Genomic DNA, 22,105 nt, shown 5'->3' with positions numbered 1-22,105 from the left:
TAGCACACTCAGACTGACCGGATTTGAATACACTGGCTGTCAGCATTGAGTGGAAGGCAGCAACGTTTTTGTCCGGTTTGCACACAGCCATGTACTTATCAAGGTCCGTTGTGATGTGCCTGCAGTATGGAGTCATGCTAAAACCGGCATGATATTTCCTCATAGGGCATATAATAGCCCATCCAGTCTGGTCTAGTTCATTCCCAAGAATAGATAGCACACTGTATAATTGTTCTATGCAGTATATCACACGTTATCATTGCAAGTATTAAGTGTTGTATGCAGATACGCCATATTATTTATTTATGCATTCTTTCTATGATAATTCACAAGCCATGGGTGTATTTCATCTATTGTACGGACCCCCTGAGGAACCCATTGTATGGGGGAAACGCGTTGGGATGCTAGGGGTAACAGGACCCTTGAGGGACAGTGAGGGTGTGATAGCCCAGGTACGAGGACAGAGTCCCCACCATTAGGGGTTGTCTCTGGGCTGAGGTTTATTGTAGGGTGATCTTTCAGGGAAAGGTCTCCACACCCCACTGCACTTTGAAATGTGCTTGGTGTCTGTTCGTTTATATGCACTTTTTGATTAAGCATTGCGTATCTTGGATCAGCTATCATAGTATTTAATTGACTATCTTCCATCGGGTAATATATTAATTCTGAACCGATCGTTCATCACCATTGACACTAGAGGGATATAACTTTTTAATTGATAGAATAAAGTATAATGTTTTTAAGGGTTGTACATGTTGCTGGATTTTGATTTTGTTATATAGAAGTGTAGATTAGACCTGGTGGTTATAGATGTTAAATTCTAGCAAAACTTCGTAAAATGCACAAAAGAATTAGCAGCAAAATCATAAGAAAATGCACAATTTAATCTGAGAGTAAATTCACCATAAGAAGCCTTGAGGTTATCTACCGCCATTAGGAATAGAATCCCTAAATGAATAGATTTTTTGTTTCTAGGCAGTCTAGAGAATTAGCCTAGCTAGCATTATTCATTACGGAATGTGTTCTGTAAAATTTCAGTTAGCATACTATTAATCTGCAAAATGTTAATTTATGTATTTTTGGAGTATAAATCAAAGCAAAATTGCTTTAAAAAAAAATCAAAACACTGTTTTACCAGTATCAAATAAAGTTTTAGTGATACACATCCCACATCAGAACATTCATTGAGAACATCATAGCACAATTATCCTAGGGCAATAGAACCTTTTTTCTGTTGCCTTAGGATAGGATACATTCATGTGCCTTTTCTTTATATGTGTCAGGATTATTTAGAGATTAAAAGGCATTACTAAATTTACAAAAATATTACATTTACTAATATAAAAATCTGATTAATTTGGAAGAAATAGCTGATGAACTTTAGCATAGAATTACTAAGTGTCTATGCCTAGAATCTGCCCCCCAAAAAGTACTGCAAATTGCAACAATTTGACGTAACTAGAGTTTTAACACTTCTTTTTCTGACTTGCTTGACATAGAGGGTGGTGCTAAGTGGGAAAAGGTGTGGCCTACCATTCTTCATTTTGTGTGATTACTGCACAATTCTGGCATAAGCGTCTGTCTCAAAGTAAGTCAACCAATACTTGGTATAGAGTTAGACAAATGTTTCCATCCCTGCTCCACAGTTAGTTATCATCCAGCCTGAGCCCCTGGGATAGATCTGGAGCAGGTCTGGACAGTCTGTCTAAGCTTACACCACCTACAAAATTACTAAATCTCGGCCCATATGCTTTGATGACAGACAATTTTTTGTTGCCAAGGACTGATGTTCATTTAGATAGGCCAAACAAATTTTTACATTGATGTAAAATTTCTCAGGTGATGAGAGTGATAATGGGACATATTTGAAAGTGAATGCATTAAAGTGTATTTCAGTGCTTAACCCCTTAAAGAACACCCATATAACTTTTTACAGCTGTTACTAAGGGTCCCCAGACTAGGCCACTGCCTTTTTATGGCAGCCTAGTCTAAATGTTGCACGGGTCCTTGCCAGGTGGATGACATTCGGGCTCATACACAAATGGCCAGAATAAAAAGAACCTCTGATCCCAGGTGTTTAAACCCTTAGATGCTTTGATAATGAGCACGCAATTCAAGTAGTTTCAGAGCAAGGGACTCCAAAGGCTTCCTTATGACATGAGTGCAGGGTGTCAATGGTCTCTATGGCAGCTAGATATTTAACAATGGCCAATGGAGCTGCTATCTATGGAAGCCTAATAAGGATCAAAAAATGTATGTACCCAAAAATATACCAATGAAAACCACAACTTGTAAGCCATACTAATGCAAGATACCATAATCAAAGTCCACAATCAATGCTGGATGACGTGATGACCTGCAGGCCACTGTAGACACAGGCCAGAACACCAAAATAGATCCTGCTTTCTTTTAGCCAAGTTGCATATCCTACAAAAAAATATTTCTAGTGGACCTTGGCATTCAAACAACCATCAAACTTGAGGAATCTCCTTGACAGGAGGGCCCTTCCATCACCATCACAAACGGGCACTTCATGTAACCACAAAAAATGCAAGATCTGCACACATGTCTTATCCACAAATACAGTCCGTATATCCAACACCCAACAGACCTATGACATCACGGACACCTTTTCATATAAATCCTCCAATGTAATGTACTTGATACTCTGTACAAGGTGTCCTAATGAAGCAATTTATGTTGGGGAGACTGTACAGAAACTGCCACCCAGAATAAACTTACACAGATTCAAGATAAACCACAAGGCCGATACAACTGTTGGAATCCATTTATCTGGACCAGGACACTCCATGGTCAACTTAAAGGTTTTAATTCTCAAAGGGAATTTTAAGAATGATAGAGACAGGAAAACTTGGGAATTTAAAATGATGACTACATTCCAATCATTAAGTGATGGAGTGAATCTCACCCATCTTATAACCCACTATTTAGACAAAATTCACCCCTCCCTCAGTTCTACTCCTAATCCCTAATGTACATTGTCTCCGCTGATCATGTCCACTTGTTGCTTGGCCTTATCTTAGTTATGCATCCCCCATGTACATGTTTTGCTGTTACATAAGTTTTGTGTCTGTTTCTCAGTCTTCAATTTGTAATCTAGCCTGAAGAAGGAGCCTTTGTGCTCCGAAAACTTGCAATATGTTTTTTTTTCTGGTTGGCCTGTAAAGGTATCACTCCCTTAATACTTTTGTATTTATTAATGCAAAAGTATTCAATTTCACATAGTGTGAAACAGTAAATCCCAATTAATATATATCTTTAGCTGCTTTAGGATTAAAAGTGTTTTTTCTTTTAAATATAGGGCTGAACATGTTACAACTTACTGTATTCATGTGAATGCATTCGTCATACAGGGGTTTAAAACTTCAGAATCTGTCACTGTACCTCCCATTTAGGAATACTTTGTCATGAGCTTTATTAGCACTCATGCAGGAGACCCAAGAATGATATAAGAGATGCATACAAAGCCTTATCTGTGCAAAGTTTTTATTATTATATATCGAGGCCTCCAGTTGTACAATACAGTAGAGCTGTAATGTAATTCCCTGCCCTCTGCTGAGTTACTCCAGTCTACACAGCAAAGCCGACAAATAAGTGTCAACCTATTGTTTTTGCTCTAGTGGCTAGTTTTAAACAAGCATTATTCTAACATTTTTATATGGATAGTCAAATATCAAATAAGACACTAAAAATTAAAATAAAATAAAAATCTGATTTAAGTAAAATGTCATTTTCTAATAATACAGTACATTTCCTTTAACGGAATATTTTTTTATTCTTCTCAGATGGAATTTTGGAAGCAGTACATAGGTAAGACATATTTCTATACATATTTACATGATTTTATTTCAGGAGAATATGACAAATAATGTCTTATAGATTGCAATCTTTGTTTAACCCCCTTCCCCCCCAATGCTGTACACGTACAGCTCTGGGCAGGTCTTTTAAAGATGGCATTAACATTAATACTGGCTTAGGGCAGTTTCACATCAGCGCTTATTATTTCCATTCTTCTGCTCTGTTATAGGAGCAGAACAAAAATAACGGAAGTGACAGATTTGGCACATAACTGACAGGAACGGAGCCTAACAGATCCCATTGACTATAATGAGATCCGTTTGATTTCCATTCAGGAGAACATTCTTTTTAGCAGAGAAAAAAGTCTGTCATGCAGGACATTTCTCTCCCTTTTTTTTCCAACAAACTCTGTGATAGAGGCCCTGAACGGAACCTTTGACGCAGATGTGAACATGTCCTTATTTGTTTTAATTATTTTCATGCACAAGACACTGTCATTTAAATGTATATATTCAGCCCAGCTGCTATAAGGAGATAAAGACTCAGTGATGCTAACCACATGTACTGTATGCATATTGATGGCTATCCTACAAAAGTAAATTATTGTATAGAATCTGTTAACCTCTTTTGTACTTTAATTGTGGCACCCACTCATATTTTAAACGGCAGGCACCCAGGGCTAATATTAAGGGTTAACAGCCAAACAAAACTCAATATTTATTACCCTGATTCTGCAGTTTACAGAAACACCCCATATGTGGTCATAAACTGCTGTATGGGCAAATAACAGGGTGCAGAATGGAAGGAGTGCCATATAGATTTTAAGGGAAGATTTCACTGGGATAATTTTAAGTTGCCATGTCGCATTTGAAGACCCCCTGATGCACCCACACAGTAGAAACTCCCAAAAAGTCACCCCGTTTTGGAAACTACGGGATAAGGTGACAGTTTTATTGGTATTATTTTGGGGTATGCATGATTTTTGATCACTCGATATTACGCTTTTTATGAGGCAAGATAACCACAAAATGGATGTTTTCATTTTTTTTGTCGTTTTTGTTTTTTTACAATGTTCTCCTGACAGGACAGATTATGCGCAGGGGGCTGATGGGACCTGAGTGGGAGCCTCCTCTCTCTGTAAATCTCACACGTGCTGTGGTCAGTGTCATTTTCAGCTATGCCAGCGGATACAGCAGGGGCTCGGCTGTCAGTAACAGCGGGGCCCCTGCCCTTGATCGAGCAGCCACAGCTCCTTCACCCGCCTGATCAGATCACTTACATGCGGCATGAGACCACATTCCCCCACATACATGTACCTGAAAATGCGTGAAGAGGATATATATAGAGGTTGACATGGAACATAAAAAATAACATCATCAAAAATTCTTTAAAAATATGTTAAACATAAAAACAAACATGATTTAAACAATAGATCATTCTATGATGACACATTCCCCTTTAAAAATCTCAGTATGGGTATGGCCACACAGCCAGATTTCCTGATGCAGTTTTGGAAGTCAAAATCAAGAGTGGATCTTGAAAGGAGAGAAAGTATAAAAGACAAATATGACTTCTACTCTTTTTCAAATTCACTCCAGGTTTTTGCTTCCGAAGCTGTATGCAGAAACCTGATCGTGGGGCCGTAGCCCAAATGTCATATTGCTAGGATATGACATCAAAGTCCAATCAATGATGGTTTGACCTCTTCAGCTTTCATGAATTGTTACGACAAAGCGGCAGCTGTGCTAACTCTATTTCAACACCCTTTGGACTCCTGCCATCTTACCTAATCCTACTTCCAGAGGGTGGATGGTCTACCCATTACAAAACTATAGGGTCTGCAGAAAATGCTGAGCAAAACAGGAACCAAAGGGGCATGGCACTTTCCTAGCAATTGACATAACCCCTTTAAGCAACTGACTTGTACAATTGACCATGATCCTGTAATTTTCGGTGGCCTGCAGACATACAAAGGTCATCGTAGAGGCCAGTTGTTATAACCAACAGTGGTGGTCCTAGCTCATGGACTTCCACTGATGCTAGCACTATAGCTACATTTTAAAGCATTTTCGATTCATGCATCCTGATGGTTAGCTGTTCTACCCATTGGATTGGTCTTCCGACTGAATGTAAAGCTTCTTCCTATTGGCTCATTTACAGCATATGACCCTATAGACAAATAGCACTTTTTCTTACTGAGAGATGAATAATACCTTCTAGCTCCCCCAATAGACCGCGTAATCATTTCATTCATCACTGATAGGTTTTGCATACACAGAGGATTTGCCTACTGTCTCCGTTTATACAGGCCGTGCAGACACAGATGCTTCCAACTGAGAAACTAATACAAAAATCTCATATCATGAGAGCTCAGATAGTTAGTGCTTTGTTCACAAAATGAACACGCTCTATGCAATAAATCATTCTGATAGTAACATGAATTCTTGAAATAAGTGTTCTACATGCAAAGCGGCCTCTAGAATAATTGAATTGTTAGAGATAAAGAGAGTTTGATTGAGATATCAGGGCAGAAATATGAGTTTTGATCCTGTAATTAAATGCAATTTGGCAAAGTCTGCATTTATTATGATTATCAATGAGTTTTGACTCATTGCCCAGTATATAAACCCACATTGCTGAACCTACACCAGTATAGCAAATGACTGCTTAAGGCTTCATGCACACGTCCTTTGTGCAAAGCATGGATCCGCAAAATACAGATACCGGCCGCGTGCACACCACTTCACAGTTTGGACAGTGGGTCAAATATTGCAGCAAGGTATTACGATCTGTCCTATTCTTTGGCGGCACTGCTGCAGAATCCCTGAATCGAATATACTCCAATTGCCCTGAAAGTTCACATATACCTGTATACTTTTGAAAATAAAATCTTTGTCGCACACTGCTAGTTGGTGCTGTATGTAGGGATCCAACCCCATAAACTACAATACGTACAGTATGGTCTTGAATTGATAGTAGATTTTATTAGACACGCGGCGGTAATCATGTAATGTTTCGGCTCGCAGGCCTTCATCAGACACTATGCCACAGTTGGAGATCAAGGGAAGAAGGCAGAGTACGGGCGCATAGGTAGGAGTGTGATAACACAGGTGTAGAAGACTGGCATGTGTTATCACACTCCTACCTCTGCGCCTGTACTCTGCCTTCTTCCCTTGATCTCCAACTACGGCATAGTGTCTGATGAAGGCCTGCGAGCCGAAATGTTACTGCCGCGTGTCTAATAAAATCTACTATCAATTCAAGACCACACGTGCTGTAGTTTTTTCTCCAGTTCATATATGTATATATACTCTGTGAGCGAGAGAGAGGAGAGAGGAACAGAGAGCCAGCCTAGTATACTGCTCTACTGCAAAATTATGCATTGTCTGGGGGTACTCTTTCTCAATACGGGGAGTGCCTAGTATGCATATTACGTGTGTGGAGTATTGCAGGCCAGACAATGCTTCTCTGGATTTCTGGGAAAGATATTCAAGTTAGCTTTCCTAAAGCTATCTGATTTTCAGATATTTTTCTCAGAAACACAGAGACGCATTGATTGGCTTACAATAGTCTGCACACGTACTAAGCATACTAGGCCCTCTCTGTAATGAGAAAAAGTACCCCCCCAGACAACGCATATATATATATATATATATATATATATTGCCCAGAAACCCAGAGTAGCATACCAGTCTTTCTAGGGGCAAATTCCAAACCAGTAAAATCCATTCGCTCATCTTTAATCTATACAACAATCTAACAATCCTTGCAACTGCCAGTAGTGCTGGTGTGTGAAAATACATAATTCCTTGCAAATCTGAATTTTTCATTTTAATGATCTTACTTGCTATTATCCCTTTTTTTGTCTAGATGGAGATCAGTGCATATCTGCTCCTTGCTTACACGGGGGCGTATGTAAGGATGATGTGAGCGCCTATGTGTGCTGGTGTCAACAAGGATACAGGGGAAAGAACTGTGAACTTGGTTTGTATCACCCACCTGTGTTTGCACGCAGATGCTTTCAGTATGATAATTCAGATTATGTCATTCAATACTTGTGTTGACGTTCTTGAGTGCATCAAGCTGATTTTTCAGGGAAGAAAGCATTGAACCCTGAAGATATAACCATCTTATGATCACTGACCGTGCAATGACATTCTGCATTTAGAATGAATACTAATTTTTACACAGTGTAAAGTTAGGATAGCCCGCCCCGAAATATACCAGATGCTGAATAATAAATCTGGCTCAAATTTAGACTGTCTTTGGGTTTGATCTTTTTGTCTTACATCGGCACATCTTAAGGGGACCTGTCACCTTTCCTGATGTGTCATTTAGTAACTTCAGTTTCCTGGTGTAAATGAGGATTGAAATGTACTCCAGTCGGGGCCTAGAGTAGCTATCAATCTAGGTGCAGGAACTGTAGAAGGATGTGCCTAATTTATGATGAGCCTTGTGCTTCATCATAAATTAAGAAAATCCTCAAGCAGTTTAGGGGATATCAAAGACCAGCATAAACGGACAGTCTTTGATAATTGATTCCCATTATGTTATTCTACTTCATAAGAAACCCTGTTGATCAAGCTTTATTAGGATTTCCAAACTCTCACAAAATCACTTAAAGGACCAGTCAAACATTCTGGCTGATACTGATATACTGTATAATGCTTAGAATCCGGTCCTGAGGGGAAGAAACAGGGATTTTCTGCTCCATGCCCCGCATCTCCTATACGACAGTTTTGTCAGATGTCTTGTCAAACTCTGGGCAAATGTTCATAATAAGTTAAAAGGAGCTCCTAAGGTTATGTAACCAGGGCCATAAATTCTTCCGCTCTGGTCCCTGAAATGCAAGTTTCAATGGTGCTACACTATAAAAGAAGTTGTACGTAGGAATGCCTTCAAAATGGAACCTTGGGGTTTCAATCAGTCTCACATTGACTAAACTAGGTGCAGAGTTTATGGAATCCTCTTGTTTTTGTACCAGTAACCTCTGCAATAAATTTTGGTTGGATGCCAGGTTTCAGTCCTTAAATTAGTCGATAACTGGCAGCGAGACATTGCAGATATATTGAAATTGAAGAGAAGTCAGACAGATCTATGGACCAGAAAGGGAAGACCAATCAGAAGGAAGAAATCCAGACAGAGAAGAAAAAAGCAGAAGTCCAGGCCAGGGGGGGAAATTGGAGAGAAACATGGAAGGGCGAAAGAAACCAAAGGGCGAGGCAGAAAGCAAGCTCCAGGAAGGCCAGCTGGGTCAAATACAGTTAGTAATGGAGTAAGGCAGAAGGCTAGAGGAAGTACAATGGTGGACAAGTGATACTGTACTTTTGGAGACCCCTGTTTCCTTAAGTAGACCAGTAAAATTGGTGACAACATTAGCAAGCAACTGACTGCAATGGCAATGTGGCACTCACATCAGCAAGACATGGAGGAGTTGTGCTGGAGAGGAGGATCAGTATATAACAAAAAAAAAGAAAAACTGTGCATGTTACTGGGCTTTGCAGAAGATTTCACCAAAATAATACCCTCTTTTCTGAATTAACTTCCTGAAGGTGCACATCACAGGCTTCTTGCTATGCATGATAACAATATGGCTTAAAGGGGTTGAGCAGTGCAAAGAAATTGATGACATATCGTACTCTCCAGTGAGACTTCTAATCCAGGAAGTTTACTAGAATCAAGAAGGCTGCTTTTAAAAAAAGCTACTGTGTGCAAAGTTAGCAGAGTCATCAGCGAACAACAGGTTATCAGACCCTGCAGGTGAGGGACTAATGCTCAGACACCCATCACTGAATCAACATCCAGGCCAATTCAGCATCCAGGCCCATATCACATCAACAAAACCTATAACCACAAGTGCCTGCAAGTGCCATTTAATTGCTATATAGCCAGCCACCATACCTCCTGATCTGGTGACAGAAACTGCACTTTGTACCTACTACTATTGGATGTACTACAAGTTATATTTTGCAATAAGTAAAGAGATACTGTTATACATTTACTTCTAGCCTGCTTCTTCAAGCTACCTTTCCTCTGCACCGATCCCCAGGGAGAAACAGCTTGAGTGAGTACACCATGACACAGCATCTCAACAGGGCCATTGCCATTCCCATCCTCTACATTGGTTCCTCCGTGGCTTGCTACAAATGCTGTATAACAAACGCCTTACAAATTTTAATTAAGAACAATTTTTTTTTTTTTATGATTTTCATATCCATAGCCTTTAAATTTTAGAACTTCTTTTTGGGTACTGTTCCTGCTTATTGGATCACAAACAGAAAGAAGCAGCTATAATTGGCAAAGAACTCTCAGTATTATCAGTTTTATGTGCCAAGTGCATGCCAGAGCAGGCAGAGAATGAAGCCTGGAGGTCCAGCTTCAACCAATATTGTGAAGGAGGAAGAGATGTCAGAGACAGGGCATCATTTTGGCAACTTTGCCAGTACAGGCCAAAAACACGTAGGCCACTTTGTCATTTTCTATGCTGTTAAGGACCTATAGAGTACAGACCACAGAAGAACTCTGGAAACTTGCTTTAGTGGGACCAGAGGAAAAGAATTCCTAGTTCTCTCATGTTTCACACATAATATTAATAGTGGCTAGATATGAGATATGAATTGAGCAGGGTCCACCACCCAGACACTATACTGTAAATTTCTGAACAAATACAATGCACATCTTACAGGGTATCAATCAAGTCTTTAACTTCATGATGATACAATATACAGAAGAATACAATGTGATCAATAAATAGATTTCAATAGAAAATATTCTGTCTATAACAATAGTATCAATGATGGGATGCATTCAGATGGCACTGCTCATTATCCACGTACATTATTGCATTTAATGGTTCATACAATCTCACATAATTTCATCGGTAGTGGTTATATACTTCTGGCTGAACAGCTGCAGATCCACTGTATGAGTTTACATAGTCTGGTAATTACTGTTTGATGAGATGCTTGTTATTAACATGTCTGAGTAAGCAGCAATATGTGGTGTGGATGCAGTTTTTTTTGTATCTGTTGCTTCTATATAGTGATGGACGAACATCGTCCAGGACGATTTGCGAACGCACGTTCGCGATCAAATGTTCGCGAACCGTGCGTTCTCGGGCCCCATTCACTTTAATGGCAGGCGAACCTGAAAAACCTTCAGGTCATATTTGCAGCCAGCAAACACTTAGAAGTACACAAACAGTCCCACAACATGGACAATGATATACAAGAGGGGGATCATTGGCAGAAATTCCAACAAAAAATATGTATTTTAATCAGGGGCCATTTTTATGCGTCTTAAAGGGAAACTCTCAAAAATGTGCCCTGCTGTAGACTAGAAAATTTTTATTTCCTATCAATTTGATGTATACAGATGTGCAGCACTCCATGTTTTTGTATCCTGCAGAGTCCATAAAAAAAATGAATATGTTAGAACTGTATGTGAACAGACGCCACTGTACGGCATCAGTCTGAGGTATCTGTTAACTCATACATTTTTGGTATGCATTAAATGGATGGAAAAAATAGTGTCAGAATAAGCACCAGCACACAGCGGAGCAGCGTGGCGGAGAGGGGAGGCCGCCATGTACTGACAGAGCGCTACCTGGTCCTGGTGGTCAGGGATGAGGACTGTGTTTCCCAAGGATCATTTTCTACTGGGAAATACAGGGCACAGTATAATACACTAGAATCTATATAATATAAAGATATTAGCCCTACCCCCGAATAATAATACAATTAGGTGGTCATTTATTATATAGAAATACGTCTATGTTAGAAGTATTTCTGACACAGATTGAGGCGCAAAGGTCCTTAGCACCGCAATCTGCATATTTTTCCCGCTAATGCCAGGTAAAAATAAGGATGGCATGGGCAGGGAAAGGGATACAGTTATGGCCATTCAGTTATTGGATACCACCGCCATACATTGACCGGATAACACCTCTGTACAGCGACCGGATAACACCGCCATGCCGTGACCGGATAAAAGGGTATAAGAGGGCACAGTACAGGGAATGACTAGGGGAACTGCATAGGGTGTGGTAAGAGGACACAATGCAGAGAGTAAGGGGGCACAGTATGGGGTAGGGGCACAGACACATGACCTTGTGACATTATAAGGCCCTTATGGTGAATGCGGTTCATACGCCATCATAATGAGAAGCAGAGGTTGAGACAGTGGTGTAATTATGTGGCTAGAGATAAAAAATTTAACTGTCGCCCAGTACAGGCCCCAAAAAATAGGCAATAGGCATTCACCTGACAGCCCAGAACTTTGGATTCTGTGGCTGGAGGTACATTACGCGGTCACAGGATGAATATGTAACTGTCGGCCAGTATAGGTCCCAAAAATTAGGCAATAGGCATTCACCTGGCAGCAAAGAACTTTGGATTCTGTGGCTGGAGGTACATTAGGCGGTCACAGGATAAATATGTAACTGTCGGCCAGCACTGGCCCCAAAAATTAGGCAATAGGCATTCACCTGACAGCAAAGAACTTTGGATTCTGTGGTTGGAGGTGCATTAGGCGGTCACAGGATAAAAATTTAACTGTCGGCCAGTACAGGCCCCAAAAATTAGGCAATAGGCATTCACCTGACATAAAAGGCCTTGTATGCCGCTTTATATACATAAGGCAAGGATTATTCTTTGTTCTGAATGGTGGCGGATATGTGCGGGCTGGCATGAGGAAATTCAATTAAAAGTGGTCATCACAGGTGTTAAATTCCTCCAAGATCCATGCCTCATTAATTTAAAAAAATGTGAGTTAGTTCTCACTGTTGTGAGCTAGGCGAGTGAGCTTATCAGTCACGATCCCCCCTGCTGCGCTGAACGTCCTTTCGGACAGGACACTCGACGAGGGGCAAGCCAAGAGTTCCATGGCCTGCACACCCAGTAGTCAAGGGGTTCCTCGTTTCTCAGAGCGTCCACATTGGCCGTTAACCCGATGTAGTCGGACACCTGTAAGTCTAGGGGTTCCCTGAGGCTGGAACCGGAATGCGGCTGTCGATGGGTTGATTGGAAGAACTATCTCATATCCGAAGTCACCAACACATCTTCAAACCGCCCTCTTTTTGCAGGCGCGCTAGGATTGGTATCCGCACCTGTTTCGCTGAAACAGCAGAATGCAGCATCTCTCGCAGCAAGGCCTGGAAATGCTGCATTCTGACAGCCCTCTGTGATGCTGGTAACATGTCCGCCATTTTATGTTTGTACAGGGGGTCTAAGTACGTTGCCACCCAGTACAGGTCCTTTACCTTTATGCTTTTTATACAGGGGTCCCTCTTCAAACACTGGAGCATGAAGGCCCCCATTTGCACTAAATTGGAAGCGGTGGAGTGGCCTGGCTCCTGCCCATCACCCAGGAGAATGTCGTCCTCGGTCTCCTCCCCCCATCTACGGACAACACCAGGGATCCCCGAAAAGTTTAAAGACTACTGTTCTTGCCCCTCTTCCTCCTCCTCCTCCTCCCCAAGCCACCATCCTCCTCTGACTCCTCTTCAGACTCCTGCTGACTTGTCTCAGATGGAGTAGCCCCCCCTGGGAATCCATTCAGCATTGTGACTTTCTCATCTTCCAGCTCCTGCTCCTCGATGGCTTGATCAATGACATGACGCAATGCACGCTCCATAAAGAAGGCGTAAGGTACGATGTCACTTATGGCTCCCTGGCTGCGACTGACCAGTTTGGTCATCTCATCAAATGGCCGCAGAAATCTGCATGCGTCGCGCATGAGCAGCCACTGGCACGGTGGGGAAAAAAAACAAGCTCCCCAGAACCTGTCCTGCCGCAGAGTTCATACAGGTAGTCGTTAATGGCACATTTCAGGCACAACAGCCGCAGCACAGCATGGCAAGGTCTCACCTGGCACGTCGAATAGGTTCTCTGGAGCTTGGGGGGTGCAACAGAAGTGGTGGTAGCATTGAAAAAGAAGGAGTCAGCCGAGGAGGAGACTGAGGATGGATTAGGAGGAGGAGAAGAAGAGGCAGGCCTATATGCAATCCATGGCGGTAACACCAAATCCACACGGGTGCCACGGGTTACATGTTTGACGACCATCAGAAGGTTCACCCACTGGGCAGTAAAAGTTAATTACCTTCCCTGCCAGTGTTTTCTAGACCACGTGTCTGTGGTCAGTTGTATCTTTGCACCGACACTGTGTGCCAGAGATATATTCACTTGCCGATGAACGTGGCCATATAGCTCTGGGATGCCCTTCTGGGAGAAATATTTCCTTCCGGGGATCTTCCATTGCGGTGTGCCAATGGCCACAAATTTTCTAAAGGCCTCCGAGTCCACCAATTTATATGGCAGTAGTCAGCGGGCTAGCAGTTCCGACAAGCCAGCGGTCAGCCGATGGGCAAGAGGATTATCCGGCGTCATAATTTTTTTACGCTCGAACATTTGGGCCACGGAAGCCTGCCTTGTGCCAGATGAATGTAAAGAAGGCATGAAGGAAGGTGGAGTGGAGGACAAATGGGAGGAGTGAGGAGAAAGAGAAGAGGCAGGATGTGGAGTGCCGGAAGTGTGGCTTTGTGGGTTCTGACGGCGTTGCTCCCACTAGGCATGGTGATGGGAGGCCAGGTGCCTTCTTAAGGCAGTCGTCCCCAGGTGAGTGTTGGGCTTACCGCGACTTATGCGTTCACAGCACATGCTGCAGATGGCAACACTATTATCAGCAGCTGACACATTAAAAAAAGCCCACACTGCGGAGCCATGTGCCAGCGTCCTGGGAGCGCCAGATGTGACCGTGCATAGTGTGTCACAGGGTTCCGAAGGTGCACTCGGTCCCCCATTAATCGCAGAACTGTTGCTTAGCTTTTGGAATGAGGTTCTGTGTTTGACCTCTTTCCCAGGGCGGCTTTACTAGCTGGGTGGCTCCCTGCTCCTAGTCTGCCTTGAGCGCCGAGCTGATCACTCGGTGCTCGACTGGTTGGTCTGTCGGTCATGTGACGCTGGCCACGTCACATGACCCTCACTCCCCACTATAAATACAGGCAGCCTGCTGGCTACAGGTTGCCTGTTAATTTCTAGGTTCCTGGCTATTTGTTGGACTGCTGAATACTTACCTGATCCTGTTCCCTGACCATCCTTTTGCCTGCTCCTCCTGTACTGCGCTTCCGTCCTGGTATTGTGACCTCGGCTCCCACCTGACTACTCTCTTAGGACTCCTCTTGTACTTCTCTGCTCTCCTGGTATTTATGACCCGGCTTCTCCTGACAATTCTCTGCTTGCTCCATTTGTACTTTGCATCTTTCCTGGTATTGACTCGGTCCGTTCACGTCCTGTTGTTTGTCTGTCTGTCATCCCTGCACTTACTCCAAGTTAGTAATTGCCGTCCAGTTGTCCCCTGTCATTAGGACTCGTGAGGCACGTAGGCAGGGCCAGGGGTAAGGGTGGAGCGCAGTGGTCACTTCCCTCCCCCCTGTGTGAGTGTGTGTGTGTACGCCACCGTTACAGATTAACAGGCCCAATAACCACTGTATTATGAATCCTCTGGTGACCCTGACTGACCATGTCTCTAATCTGACGCAGGGGGTGCAGGAGTTAGGGGAAAAACTCAGTTCTTTTAAGTTAGGGCAAGGTTCTTCCACTCCTCAGGCCTCCAGTCCGCATTTTGAGCCCCAGATTAAGCTCCCAGAACCCTTTTCTGGAGACCGGAGGAAGTTTCTCTCTTTTAAGGAGAGTTGCAAACTTTACTTCCGTTTGCGCCCCGTGTCCTCTGGCCCCGAGAGTCAACGCGTGGGCATTATCATTTCCCGATTACAGGGTGATCCCCAGGACTGGGCGTTCTCTTTACCTGCTGGCACCAGTTGTTTATATTCTGTGGAGGGGTTCTTTCAGGCCTTGGGTACCCTCTATGATGAACCAGACAGGGCTCTAGTAGCCGAGACGGCTCTAAAGGCACTGGTTCAGGGCAATTTACCAGCGGAGGATTATTGCACCCAATTCAGAAGGTGGTGTGTCCCCTCAGGATGGAACGAACCAGCCCTGAAGTGTCAGTTCAGGTCAGGTCTGTCTGATAAATTAAAGGATCTTCTGGTCAGTTATCAACTTCCAGAGACCTTAGAGGAGATGATGACCCTTGTTGTCCGACTTGACCGACGGGTTAGAGAGAGACGACAGGAACAACAGTTCTCTTCCCAGATGGTGGTCCAGCCAGAGGCCTATCCCAGAGACAATGCTGAGGTCTCCACCGAGGAACCCATGCAGGTTGGCATGACCCGAGGGAATCTTTGCCGCAGACGTGGAGAATGCTTTTACTGTGGAGATCCTGACCGTTGGATCAACCAGTGTCCTAAGAAGGTCCTCTCTGTCAAGTCTCCTAAGACAAGGCAACCTAAAGACCAGGTACACCCTGAATTTTCTAAATGTAAGCTTTCGGTACCCATTACGATTTCTCTGGCAGTAGATAAATGGCCGGGTAAGGCCTTTATTGATTCTGGCTCACCGGCTAGCTTTATTGACTCTGAGTATGCTGTAAGATTGGGTATTCCTATGTTTGCCTTACCAACTCCTATCCATGTCATGGCTATTGATGCTACTCCTCTTATTGGTGGTACGGTGAGCTTATGTACCTCGGAGATTTCTCTAACCATGGGTGTGTGCCACTCAGAGAGATGTTCGCTTCTCGTCCTGGAGAACCTACCTGCTGAGGTGGTACTAGGGTTGCCTTGGCTCCGACTACATAACCCCACTATAGATTGGTCCAATGGGGAGTTGGTGAGATGGGGGCCTAAGTGTGACTCGTGCTTGTCCGTGGTACAGGCTGGGGTCTCAGTAAAGTCTGATACTTTACCCTCCCCCATAGACCTTATGATTGTACCATAGAGTTAGTAGAGGGGGCCAAGTTTCCTAAAGGACGAATTTATAATCTTTCTATGCCCGAACGCAAGGCCATGGAAGATTATATTAAGGAGAGCCTTGGTAAAGGGCATATTAGACCTTCTGTCTCTCCTATGGGGGCGGGGTTTTTCTTTGTTAAGAAAAAAGATGGTGGTCTTAGGCCATGTATCGATTACCGGAGATTAAATAAAATCACTGTCCAGAATAGATACTCCCTCCCATTGATTCCGGATTTATTTAACCAGGTTCTGGGGGCAACCTGGTTTTCCAAAATTGACCTGAAAGGGGCATACAATCTAATCCGAATCAAGGAGGGAGACGAATGGAAGACGGCGTTCAATACTCCGGTAGGACACTTTGAATATTGTCTTTGGTGTACAGGAGATTCTGTTTCTAGGGCATGTTCTGACTCCTCACGCCTTCAAGATGGATCCTGATAAGGTACTAGCAATTAAGGAATGGGTAAGACCTTCATCCTTAAAGGCCTTACAACGGTTCTTAGGTTTCGCCAATTACTATCGTAAATTTATTTTGAATTTTTCCGTAATTGCTAAACCGTTGACCGACCTTACTAAGAAAGGGGCGGATTTGGAGAATTGGTCTACTGAGGCCATTTCTTCATTTGAAAAATTAAAAAAGGCATTTAGTAGCGCTCCCATTCTGATCCAGCCTGATCAGGAGAAACCTTTTATTGTGGAGGCGGATGCGTCCGAGGACAGCGTAGGAGCAGTCCTTTCACAAGGTGCTGCTAGCCTCACTAATCTGAGACCATGTGCCTTCTTCTCCAGGAAATTCTCTCCCACGGAGAGAAACTACGACATAGGGAATAGGGAGCTGCTGGCCATTAAATGGGCATTTGAGGAGTGGAGGCATTTCATGGAGGGGGCAATACATTGTGTAACTGTTGTCACTGACCATAAAAACCTTATGTTTCTCGAGTCTGCTAAGAGGTTGAATCCCCGTCAAGCCAGATGGGCTCTGTTTTTTACTCGTTTTGATTTTTCCATCACGTTCAGGCCGGGAAGTAAAAATGTGAAGGCGGACGCATTATCTCGGGGCTTCCAGGCTTTTCAACCTACTGAGGTACCACCTGAATCCATCCTACCAGCAAAAATCTTCTTAGCAGCTCTTACCCAGGATATCTCGGCTCGCATTAGGTCTGAACAACATCTGGCACCGGTATCCACCCCAACAGATAAGTTGTTTGTTCCCGTACAATTTCGTCTCCAGCTGTTGGGTGAGTGTCACGATTCTGCCTTTTGTGGACATCCGGGTGTTGAGGGCACTAAGGATCTGGTTTCTAGATCTTATTGGTGGCCCACTCTAACTAGGGATGTCAAGTCCTACGTGTCAGCCTGTGAGGTTTGTGCCAGGTCCAAGACACCTAGGACTCGCCCTGCTGGTAACCTACGACCCCTACCCATTCCCAGTAGACCCTGGTCCCATATCTCAATGGACTTTATAACTGACCTACCGCTGGGGAGGGTAAGACTGTGGTTTGGGTAGTGGTCGATAGGTTTAGCAAGATGGTTCATTTCATTCCCCTGTCTAAACTTCCGAATGCTAAAATCCTAGCATCTATTTTTGTGAGAGAGATTGTTCGTTTACATGGCATCCCGGAAAATATTGTTTCTGACAGGGGTGTGCAGTTTGTGTCCAAATTCTGGAGGGCCTTCTGTCAAAGATGTAAAATTTTATTGTCTTTTTCTTCCGCCTACCATCCTGAGAGTAATGGGCAGACTGAACGCCTTAATCAGTCTGTGGAACAATTCTTGAGGTTGTATGTTGCTGATGACCAGCAATTATGGGTCATATTCCTTCCGTTGGCTGAATTTGCTTTGAATAACCGTGTCAATTCTTCTGCTGGGGTCTCCCCTTTCTTTTGTAACCATGGTTTTCATCCCCGTTTTCATTCTGGGTCGTCCGTCTCCTCCTCTAACCCTGAAGCGGATAAACTCTCCTCCGAACTGTGCACAGTTTGGGCCCGGGTTCAATCGAACCTAGAAAAGGCTCAATGTTCTCAAAAACTCAAGGCCGATAGGAGACGTTCAAGGGGGGTAAACTTTCAGGTTGTGGATAAAGTATGGTTGTCCTCCAAGAATCTATCTCTCAAGGTAACTTCTAAAAAATTTGCTCCTCGTTTATTGGACCATATAAGATCACGGAAGTGATTAACCCAGTATCTTTTAGGTTGGAGCTGCCTGAATCATTCCACATTCATAATGTGTTCCATAAATCTCTGCTTAAAAAATATTTTGAACCGGTAGTACCATCAAAAGCCTCGCCTCCGCCGGTTCTTGTTAATGATGCTGTCGAGTATGTGGTGTCTAAAATAGTGGATGTCAGGAAGGTGCGTAATTCCTTGCAGTACCTGATTCACTGGAAGGGGTATGGACCTGAAGAGAGATCTTGGGTACCTGCCAGGGAGGTTCATGCTCCTAGACTTGTTCGTAAATTTCATTTAGAACACCCTGAAAAGCCATCGCCGGAAGTCTTGAGTCCGGTGGCCCCTCGTAAAAGGGGGGGTACTGTCACGGGGTTCCGAAGGTGCACTCGGTCCACCATTGCCCGCAGAACTGTTGCTTAGCTTTTGGAATGAGGTTCTGTGTTTGACCTCATTCCCAGGGCGGCTTTACTAGCTGGGTGGCTCCCTGCTCCTAGTCTGCCTTGAGCGCCGAGCTGATCACTCGGTGCTCGACTGGTTGGTCTGTCGGTCATGTGACGCTGGCCACGTCACATGACCCTCACTCCCCACTATAAATACAGGCAGCCTGCTGGCTTCAGGTTGCCTGTTAATTTCTAGGTTCCTGGCTATTTGTTGGACTGCTGAATACTTACCTGATCCTGTTCCCTGACCATCCTTTTGCCTGCTCCTCCTGTACTGCGCTTCCGTCCTGGTATTGTGACCTCGGCTCCCACCTGACTACTCTCTTAGGACTCCTCTTGTACTTCTCTGCTCTCCTGGTATTTATGACCCCGGCTTCTCCTGACAATTCTCTGCTTGCTCCATTTGTACTTTGCAGCTTTCCTGGTATTGACTCGGTCCGTTCACATCCTGTTGTTTGTCTGTCTGTCATCCCTGCACTTACTCCAAGTTAGGGATTGCCGTCCAGTTGTCCCCTGTCATTAGGACTCGCGAGGCAAGTAGGCAGGGCCAGGGGTAAGGGTGGAGCGCAGTGGTCACTTCCCTCCCCCCTGTGTGTGTGTGTACGCGACCGTTACATAGTGGATGACTCGCTCCAGATACATTTGCAGTCTGCTTTTTGCCTCCTGTGCACTGCGAGTTCTGCCTGCCTTTCCTCCTTCTCCTCCCTATCTGCTGCTCTGTCTCTCCCTCTGAACTCCCCTCCTCTTCCTCTCTTGTGGGCACCCACGTGACGTCCATCGACACGTCATCATCGTCACCTTCACCACCACTGACATTAGAGAACTCAGAGTAGGCAGCAACAGTGGGGACCACCCTCCTGTCGATCTGGGAACTGTCATCAGACCACTGGGTGGCGGCCGTTGCTACCTCCTCTTCCTCATCCGATGCCAAGAATGGCTGTGCATCCGTAAGGTCTGGGAATGGATGGGAAAATACTTCCTCTGACTCGAGTGGAGGGGCTATGGTGGTGGTGTCTTTGGGGGTGGACACAGCAGAGAGTGAGGAGGGTGCAGATACAGAGGATGAGGAGGGTGCAGATATAGAGGATGAGGAGGGTGCAGAAGCGGAAGGCTGAGTGAATCACTCAACCAACTCTGGTGCGTCCTTTGAAGTTATCGCACGCACCTTCTCCAACTTCCCACTTAGGCTCTGGCCTGGTGCACCTGCCCGACCTCTACCATCCTTGTGGAATGGTCTGCCTCTTCCTCTGCCTGTCATTTTATAAATGACCCTCTACCTAAGTCTGTAGAGAAGAGCAGTATTTGTGGAAGAAGGTATATCGCAGCCCTCAACCAGTATTTGGTGGAAAAAGGTATATAGCAATAGCACCTCTAAATCTTTATTTTGTGGAAGAAGGTATATGGCCCTCCTAAATCAATATTTAGAGGAAACAGGTATATGGCACCCCTCAATCAGTATTTGGCGGAAACAGGTATATAGCACCCCTCAATCAGTATTTGGCGGAAACAGGTATATGGCACTCCTCAATCAGTATTATCTGAAAGCAGGTGTATCGCAGCCCTCAATCAGTATTTGGTGGAATAAGGTATATAGCAATAGCACGCCTCAATCAGTATTTTGGCGGAAACAGGTATATAGCACCCCTCAATCAGTATTTGGCGGAAACAGGTATATGGCACTCCTCAATCAGTATTTTGTCGAAGCATGTGTATCGCAGCCCTCAATCAGTATTTGGTGGAAGAAGGTATATAGCAATAGCACCCCTCAATCTGTATTTTGTGGAAGAAGGTATATAGCACCTCTCAATCAGTATTTGGCGGAAACAGGTATATAGCACACCTCAATCAGGATTTTGTTGAAGAAGGTATATGGCAACCCTCAATCAGTATTTGCCAGAAACAGGTATATAGCACCCCTCAATCAGTATTTTGTGGAAGAAAGTATATTGCAGCCCTCAACCAGTTTTTTTGGGGGCAACAGGTATATCACACCCGTTGCAATTAGTTACTCCAATAGCGTTTGTCCCTCTATCTAGCTGCAGTATCTCAGCAGATGCGCACAGAAATGCTGCACAATACAAATATACTATAATATAATTTCTATGTTAGAAAGTATATTATAAGTATATTACACCACTCTATATCACACCTATCTATCGATAGCAAACCTATACCAGTCCTTAATAGGACTTTTGTGGCCCTATTAGCTAGTGTTTGGTGTCCCTAACTGTCCCTGCTCCACACAGCAACCTCTCTCTACTCTGTCAAAACACATAATGTAAAATAGATGCCAGATCAGGTTCTGTTATACGGTTGGGGGGGTGTCCATGGGCTGAAACGTCTTAATTGGCTGTCCTGTCCCACCTGATGGAGGTGTCATGGGTCAAAGTTCGGCGCTATGCAAATAAATATGGCGCATGCGAATATCGCCATATGTTCGCATGTTCGGCGAATAGCGAACGAGTAAAGTTTGCCGCGAAACGACCGCCGGGCGAACCGCAAGGCCATCTCTACTTCTATAGTCCTGTGCAGGAGCAGACATATAGAATGTTCAGACACACAGGGGCCCAAATCGGTGTAGGTGCTCACTCCGTCCCTGACATCTCATGATATGTCAGTTATATGAACTACTTGCATTCCCTATGTATAGCAGCTCTTATTCTAAAGCAGCGATGGCTAACCTCCGGCTCTCCAGCTGTGGTGAAACTACGACTCCCAGCATGCTCCATTCATTTCTATGGAGCTCTGAGAACATCCAAGCAAGTGGTTATCTTGGGAGTCGTAGTTAGCCATCACAGATGTAGAGCATCTATTCTTATGACTTATGCTGT

The 22,105-nt window shown here is 44.0% G+C and overlaps 1 protein-coding gene across 1 annotated transcript in view; it reads left to right on the top strand.

The window, feature by feature from the left end:
* The window catches only part of F9 (coagulation factor IX), a 130,823-nt gene that overhangs the window by 47,997 nt on the left and 60,721 nt on the right, over positions 1 to 22,105 (top strand). Inside the window, exons 3-4 of the mRNA XM_040405666.1 lie at positions 3,807 to 3,831; positions 7,690 to 7,803. Of these exons, the coding sequence (XP_040261600.1) occupies positions 3,807 to 3,831; positions 7,690 to 7,803 (139 nt within the window). The remainder of the gene's footprint in view (positions 1 to 3,806; positions 3,832 to 7,689; positions 7,804 to 22,105) is intronic.

This window comes from Bufo bufo, chromosome 8 (genome assembly GCF_905171765.1).
Source record: "Bufo bufo chromosome 8, aBufBuf1.1, whole genome shotgun sequence".
Lineage (NCBI taxonomy): Eukaryota > Metazoa > Chordata > Amphibia > Anura > Bufonidae > Bufo > Bufo bufo.
This window is presented reverse-complemented; position numbering and strand designations above follow the sequence as displayed.